The sequence below is a fragment of the Polistes dominula genome, unplaced genomic scaffold (assembly GCF_049000335.1).
Source record: "Polistes dominula isolate Pdom_NZ unplaced genomic scaffold, Pdom_raw_medaka contig_24, whole genome shotgun sequence".
NCBI classification, from domain to species: Eukaryota; Metazoa; Arthropoda; class Insecta; order Hymenoptera; family Vespidae; genus Polistes; species Polistes dominula.
The window spans coordinates 1919943-1928491 of record NW_028301150.1 but is presented as its reverse complement, the minus strand read 5'-3'; the positions used below and the strand labels follow the sequence as shown (position 1 = coordinate 1928491).

General features: G+C 30.2%; 1 protein-coding gene across 1 annotated transcript; it reads left to right on the top strand.

Moving 5' to 3' along the window:
- Positions 1–466: 466 nt before the first annotated feature.
- On the top strand, positions 467–1643 carry LOC107064742 (uncharacterized). The gene is made up of 3 exons (XM_015317753.2): positions 467–1001; positions 1140–1253; positions 1363–1643. Exons 1-3 carry the CDS (start codon positions 467–469, stop codon positions 1641–1643), a joined length of 930 nt encoding a protein of 309 aa, XP_015173239.2.
- Positions 1644–8549: the final 6906 nt, after the last annotated feature.

The following is an 8549-nucleotide window of genomic DNA, read 5'->3' as shown; positions in this document are numbered from 1 at the left end:
AATAAAACATTGCACATTAGACGAGGAAGGATGGAGGATAAGGATCTTATTTTATAATAAAGTACGAAAACTAATGTAAGTTAAATGCATCGTTGCAATGATAAAGAGAGAGATAGTTAGTTAGAGAACGGAGAACGGTCAGTAATAGTTCGTTCGTTTCCTTGAGAGATAGATAGAAAGAGAGAGAGAGAGAGAGAGAGAGAGAGAGAGGGATACTTCTTTATTCTCTTCTTTTCCATTTTTTTCATCCTTCTACGATCACCGTCTGTGCACTAAGATCTATATAAATAGGATTTGCAGAGCGTTCTGCTGCATCACTCGGACCTCCACCGTAGGTTCCGCAGTATCACTCGGTTATATTTTTATTATTATCATTATTATTATTATTATTAGTGTTGATAAGTTTAGACGGTCATAATTTTTTTTTTTTTGTTAATCGAAGAAGAAGGAACAAGGAGAAAATAAAATGTCCTTGACACGGTGTTGGACATCACCGTCAATCGGTCATAATTTGTTATTAATACTCGCGATAACATTTTGTTTGTCAAACGTATTGGCTAACAACAACAACAACAACAACAACAACAACAACTATAACAACAGTAACAATTACAACGAACGTGGCATATTATCATCGAAAGATTTTACAAACGTTTGGAAGGATTTGTCGAACGATTGTACGAAAGAAGAAGAAACGAAAAATCTGTCGGTATCATGTCAAGGTGTTAGAATCGTTCGTAAAGTTGTACAACAATTTTTGAAAAATTCCAGCAAACAACCGGACATAGAAATATTCGATGGAATTAATTTGGTCGAAGTTAAAGATCCTAATAATATTAATACGAGAAAAGGAAGATTTCTCAAAGGATTCGGTAGTATGACGCCATTACTGCAATTTCTCGAAGGAAGAGAATTGAGGGTTAGATTACCGAAATTATTACCGGCTGATTTTGACACCATTTTTGAAAATACGTTGACTGCAGCATCTTCGAACGGCGAGGGTTTGTTCATAAAATTATTTTGTTTGTTTGTTTGTTTATATATATATATATATATATAAATAATAATATAATCTGTAAAAAAAAAAAAAGAATACGTTTAATACAAGAAGGATTGTTTTATTTTTTTACACTCAACAGCTAGGCGTGGAGGAGGAGGAGGTCTCGGAGGAGGAGGAGGCTACGGTGGAGGAGGTGGCGGGGGCGGTGGTAAAAAGGGTGGAGGTGGAATGATGATATTGGCTCTGATGATGGGTAAAAATAAATAAAATCATCTTTTTTAAAGTATTAATTAAATCACTGAATGTATTTTCTTCTGATAAAAATAATCGTATATATATATATATATTTGTCATTACGTCAGGTAAAATGTTGGCAACCATGGGATTCGGTGCACTCGGTTTGTTAACGTTGAAGGCACTAATGGTGTCCGGTCTTGCTCTGATGCTGTCAATAATTATTGCCGTTAAGAAATTAGCCAGTGGCGGTGATGACGGTGGTGGACATCACGTTGTTTACGCACAAGAAGTCGGTCATCATCATCGTAAGAAACGAAGTTTCACGAATGAAGATGAAAATAATGAAATTCTCGATTTACCGTACAGAGGTTACGCCGATCTTTACGGTGATGTGAAGGTGTCTTGACGCGAACAAAATTAACATGAAAAATCTCTCTTCATTATTTATCAAATTAATTAACAATAATAAGACTTAATACGTGTTTCTTCGATGTGTAACAAGTGACGACTACTATTACGACGACTAGGACCAACTATGACGATTACTCAAATAGAAACAATTGTTGTTTATAAATTCAGTGAAAATTATTCAAATATTTACGGTTGATTACTGACCAACTTGGATTAGAACAAATTGACAATGATTTCATTTATTTATCGACGATACTTTAAGAGACGTCAAATCATCATCAACGACGACGAAGACGACGAATTTAACCAAAGTTTTACAAAAATTAATTTCTCTTTTATTATTATTATTACATTATTTATTTATCTTTCTTTAGTTCTTCCATTTCTCACTTTCTTTCTCTATTTCTTTCTTTCTTTCTCTCTTTCTCTCTCTCTTTCTATTAATTTCTTTTTCTTATTTATTTAATTTTGACTCGAATCTTTTTGACTCGACTCACGACGACTGGCAAAGACAACGCGATTTGTTGTTAATTCGCGTAACATCGTTCGCCCTATCTTTTTTTTTTGTTTTTGTTTTTTTTTTTGTTTTTAAATTTCTTTTAAACAACGACGATTGATTTTACGCGATAACACATTTATACATCGCAGCATTTTATTAATATACACACACTATATACATATATGTATATATATATATATATATAATTAAGATTATTTAATTGAAAATAAATATTAATTTTTTCTCGCAAAACAAATTTGAATTTGTAATAAATTTCATATTAAATTGTTGTTAATATTTAAATGATTATTTATATTTATTAGTGTTGACAAATGAAATAAAAATTGATTAAAAAGAAAGAAAAACAAGTGATTGAGGTTGTTAAAAAGATCCGTGGGGTGGGGAAAGAAGAAGAAGAAGAAGAAGAAGAAGAAGAAGAAGAAGAAGAAGAGGAAGAAGAAGAAGAAGAAGAAAAAGGGTCCGAGAGAGGATGATCGGAGAAAGAGAGAAAAGTGTGTCGTCAGGTAAGTTTAAGTGCCACGTTGGCCGACAATACGCGTTTCGTGCGATGCATATACACCTGTTCGCGGATGCGCCACAAATCCTATCGTCGTTCGATGCAAAACGGCGTGGCAATGACGAGTTGTGTCTTTTATAAGTAGATCATCAATAGTTTTCCTTATTCCACCATTTTATATGTCAGTTTGTTACTAGGAACTAATAAGAAAGTTTCGAAGTTGAGCGTTTTATTTTTCTAAAAAAGAAAAAAAAAGAAAGGTAACACATTAGTTTACTAAATCGTACTAATTATTCATGCTACGAGAGTAGGTAGTTCGTAAATCTTCGTGCGCATTCAAATTTCTCGAATTTCCGATTATCGAGAAATTAGTTTAGTTCTGCAAAAAGAAAAACAAAAAAAAAAAAAGAAAAATACGAATGAAAGTTGTTGTCGAATCATTTTCCCATCCCACTTCGTATCATACCCGTTCCCCATTGGTTTTTTATTTTATTTTATATATTTTTTGTTTTTGGTAGTTGGTATCTTTGTCGTATCGTCTACTTCTCTTTTTTCATTTTTCTTTTACCTTTATAAAAGAAAAAAGAAAGAAAGAGAGAGACAGAGAGAGAGAAGGATTCCTTTCGCGAGGAATGATGGTGTGTGTGTGTGTGTGTTTGTGTATGTGTATTGGTAAGTCGACTGACCTAATGACACACATATTCACGAGACGGTTCCTTTTTTACCTCTCGAATATCATAAAACGTGCCGGCGTATCTTGAAATCGGTCCAGACGCAACGTGAATTCCGTCAAGCAGCAGCAGCAGCAGCAGCAGCAGAAGCAGCAGGTGTTACAAACCGAGAGTTTTGCTATTTTTCATCCAACAATTATGGTCACAAAAAAATCTCATTGACCAATTGTCAATCTCTTTACTCTTTGCTTCTTTATTTTTCTTATTTTTTTTTTTATATAAAAAATATTTATTTATTTATTAAGGGATTATAATTATTCTATCCCTACTCTACCATCACAATCATAAATTGTTTCTCACAAGCTTCGTAAACCACTTTCTATTCCTCATCTCGAAGTTTCTTCTTTGGGTTATATTTTTTCTTATTTTATTTTATTTTTTTTTTTTAAGTTTCTTCTCTACCCATTTCTTTCTTTTATTTGCTTCCATTTCTCTTCTTTTCTTTTTATTTATTTATTTTTTTTTTACCTATCCACAAAATACTTTCTAATTCACCAAACTTACCAAGAATTATTATTTGATCGTATATGTATGGTTTAAACTTATAACTAAACTGTTTTTTTTTTTTTTTTTCGGTACTAACAATTTGATTAGAAATTCGTTGGTTGTTACCAATTCGACATAGATACGTGTTTACGAGTACACACATGGTAAGAATACACTAACAGTAAAATAAATCTAAACCATTGGAGAAATTTCATTATTTTTCATTTGTAAAAATTCATGACAAATTGTTTGTCATTTTACGTCTCGTACACAAAACATTTTACATTGTTATTTATTTATTGTAAAGAAATATCTTTTTTAAAATAAACGGTACTTGTATATTCAAAAAACAAAAATTTAATCTTTTATTCGTTAATTCATTCACAGAATATAAAATAAAGTGTTTTTTTTTTTTTCTAATTAATTCAACGAATAAAATATGACGAATTTTAATTAATATTCCTATCTTTAATTTAATACACACATAGTTCAGATACGTGAGAATGGTCTACTAATATTTGGTTTTCTGGCACAGCAACCAAGTTATATGAGGTGGTGTTGAGGAAGAGAAAAGATCCAGAGATACAGGATGGGGGAGGAGGAGGAGGAGGTGGGAGGGGGGTCACATCGATTGGTTGTCAGCCGATCGGTGAGATGCGAGCTCCGTTACATTCCGTTAATTATAAACGTGATCTATAGAAGTGAAAAATATAAAATTCAAATCTAAGATAGAAATTATCATCAATCCGATTTTTCGGATTGTGTGTCATAGTTTATAAAACCAATTCCCCCCCCCTCCATCCCACCTTCCTCCTCCTCCTACATATAAAATGATTTCTTTCCTTTGGATTTATACTAGGATACAAATCTCCAAATCTTAAAACAAAACTTTCATTATGATCTTTGATGAATTCTTTGTTCAAAGTTTGTTAATTATTTGTATTTTCAATTGTGGAAAATTAAATAAATGAAAAAAATATATAATGGGAAATAATAGGACAAGTTTGGTGACTAAAAAGACGAGTGTATTTAAACTTTCTCCGATTGGAATTGAAAGTAATGTAAGTGTTTTAGGAATACGTTTGATGTTTCAAATAATAGTAATTCATAGGGACCTCCTTTCAATGGTGGTAGTGGCACCATTGTAAACAATCTCGTCGTAGGCGGTGGATTCCTTCCTCGTTGTACTTTCCTACGTGATAACTTTTTAGAATAACATTTCTCAATACAATAAGAGAGAGAGAGAGAGAGAGAGAGAGAGAGAGATTAGATTTGTTTGTAGAATTTCTAAAAGATCATTTCGAAGTATCAATCAAATAAAATTCAGATTTTTTATTATATAGTTTGCATATCTTGAATTAGGGAATAAATGTTATATATGTGTTCGTGTAACAATAATAATAAAAACAATAAAAGTAAATTTCTATAAACATAGTTCTTATATTAAAATTAAATTTATAATACATTATAAATATATACAAATATTATATTTATATATATATATAATTACATTAATTATTATCATAATTATATTAGATTATATTTATTGTAATTAAATTTATAATATATTATATATGTAATTTTAATATAAAAACTGTATTATGTAATTTAATTAATATAATATTATAAATTAATTAAATATATTATTATTATTATTATTATTAATTGTTTTAATTTATTATATAATATATAAAATATTAAATATATTCTAAAATATATATATATAATTTAAATAGAAATTTTGAAACGAACGATACAATAATAAAAAAAAAACGTTTTACTTTCCAAAAAAACTTGGATTAGTCGTTTGAAAATATAAAATAATTTTTATATAACTTGTTTCGAGATGATAAAAAAAAAATAATAATAATAATAAAAAAAAAAATGAGATGAATTGCTAAGAAGAGGATGGAAAACATGAGATCAATTTCTGAAGAGAATTCGTGTTAATCTTATCACAGTGGTAAAACGAGAACTCATGGTCAGTTGTAATTTTTTACAACATTCGAGGGGCGTGTGTCTGTCGACGATTTAACGGTCTCGATATTGCAAGTGCAACAGGAGGAGAAACTTTTGGTTTTACTTTTTAAGGCTTGTTCTTTACGAAAGGGGGAAATGAACGTAGGATCAACCGAAAGGATTTAAGATACCTGATGACCGAGAAAGGATGAATGGTTACTGACGTAAGATTTCAACACGAGATTTCAATTCATTTTCATTAGATTTTATATATATAATACATTATAATATAAATTATTTTAATAATTATATATTCAGTTTAGTGAATAAAATAAACCACACACTAAAGTAAAAAAATAATAAGAATTATTATTATTTTTTTATACCACTAAAGTAAAACACCACAGTAAAATAATAATTCTAATAATATAATATATACTAAAAAATAAAATAAATTAATATTAAAAATATTCTAATAACATAAAACAAACGTATAACGCAAATAAGACCTCGTTGAGTATCTTATCGTTTAACATAAAACATGTTGACTTTAAACACCCACATATAATTCCTCGACATATTAGCATTACCGGCTTTTCTACTTTTTCCTTTTAAAAGAACATAAAAGAAAAAGAAAAAGAAAAGAAGAAGAAGAAGAAGAAAGAAAATTGTGAACGTGTAAGAGGTAAAAGTCTTCCAAATATTGGCCAAACCTCTCCCTTAGGCATTGTGAAATTTCGAAAAAGGATGGGGAAAGGGAAAAAAGGGAAGGGAAAGTGGTAAATGATGAACAATTTCGGCTGGAATCATGATATCCACGTAAGATCGACGAATTTATATAGTTTGACGTATGCGAAACTCGATCTTCATGAATGAAAGAAAACTAGTATGGATCAGGTTCAAACATCCCGGATCCGACCTTCATCGGTACGGACAGCACTTTCTACTCTGACCCTCCGACTCTCACGGCCTACCACCGATAACGTCTCTCTCTTGTCGTTTTCGTTTCGTTCCTTCCGACACACACACACACGCATACTATACATATATAGATATATATATGCATGGGCGTCCAAATATCAAAGTATCGAGTGACAGTTAAAACACTAACATACACTCCTCTCAAGTTGAATTTCGAAATACTATAATAGTATGGGTTTAGTAGGCTAGTCACGTTTTTGACTAATCGTAAAGAAACAAGCCTACTAACATAATCTTTGACTAATTTGTCTATTCATTAGATACTTTTTTTCATTGTAATTATATTAACTTCATATGTTTCTGATTTTTTGGTTTATTTATTTTTCTAATCTTTTAATTTCTTATATATATATATATTTCGTCTAATTATATTGTTTAAATTTAAATGAAATAAAAAAAATGTATTCATAAATTTCGTATTAATTTAATTTAATTAATATATATATATTAATTGGTTTTCTTTTTTAATATTAATTTAACTCCGCCTAGTTAATATCTAGATATCTAGATAATATCTAGCTGGTCCCAAGCCCAGAAAAAGGAGGAGGGTTCGAGGGCAAGGTTTAGCAACCTATCCTCGGTAAAAAAAAAAAAAAAATTGCTCCCGGAACTAACAAAATAACCTTTTTTAGGCTATGAATTTAGAAACAACAAGATGAAGTTCTAATAATAATAATAATAATAATAAGAATACTATTAAAATATTGACCACATAAAGTTATTAAAGAATAATTGCAAGTGCAGTAACAACACAAATAATTAGAAAATATTTTACATTATAACTATCAATATTTAACAAATAAAGTTTTGTTTTTATAAAATTTATTTAATTAGTATAACGTAAAAATGTAGAATATCAAATATACGCGAACAGATGAAATTATTTAAATATTTTTGATGATTGTTTTAAATAATCAAAACGTAAGGAGGATAAACTGCAAGTACAGTAACAAAACCATAAACAAAAAAAGAGAAAAATCCGAGAAGAATGCAAGAGAGAGAGAGAAAGAGAGAAAAGAATTTAGTATAATCATTTGACGAAGTGGTTTGCTCGTCCTCTATTCGTTGGTTGTAGGCAGGTCGCAGGTTGCAGTAGGCTGATGAACACAGCACCTACAAGATGATGTTAAATACACACGTATTATTGGTGTTGAACGAATACCAAGACGAACATACACACATGTTAAGAAACCGTTTAAATGGTCACGGACAAGGACAAGGTAAGGAAAGGCTTGGTCAGGTGTGCACGCGAACGCAACACTTACGAACGAACGTACGTAACACACTCACATAGAGGAACAAAAAAGAGAAAAAAGAAAAAGATAAGAAAAAGAAAAAAGAAAAAAAAAGCATAGGTGGGGCAAAGGCGATGTGGCGATGGTGGTAGAAGAGAGGGGGACCTACCAAATATAAGCTTTAGAGATTGCCCGATGGACCATACGAAATTTCACTACGCAACCGGTGGTACAAGAGTTTTGACGAATAGAAAAAAAGAAGAGAAAAGAAAAAGAAAACTAATAAAAAAAGTCGAAATTTCTGTTGTTAATTTTATTCTTTAAAAAAAAAAAAAAAAAAACAAATTCACATTATTGATTTTTCAACGCGCCGGAAAATATAACTATATATATATATAAATATTTTTGATTCGTTTTGTTATTGTCGATCGTTCGGTGTGACAATTTGTGAAAAAAAAAATAAAATAAAATAAAATAAAAGAAAAATAACAAA

What these genes read in the sequence shown, in the direction of transcription:
- LOC107064742 (XM_015317753.2), top strand. Translation starts at nt 467, where the DNA reads ATGTCCTTGACACGGTGTTGGACATCACCGTCAATCGGTCATAATTTG. An exon ending in AGCATCTTCGAACGGCGAGG is followed by an intron (nt 1,002 to 1,139) that starts GTTTGTTCATAA and finishes TACACTCAACAG; the next exon opens with CTAGGCGTGGAGGAGGAGGA. An exon ending in GATATTGGCTCTGATGATGG is followed by an intron (nt 1,254 to 1,362) that starts GTAAAAATAAAT and finishes TCATTACGTCAG; the next exon opens with GTAAAATGTTGGCAACCATG.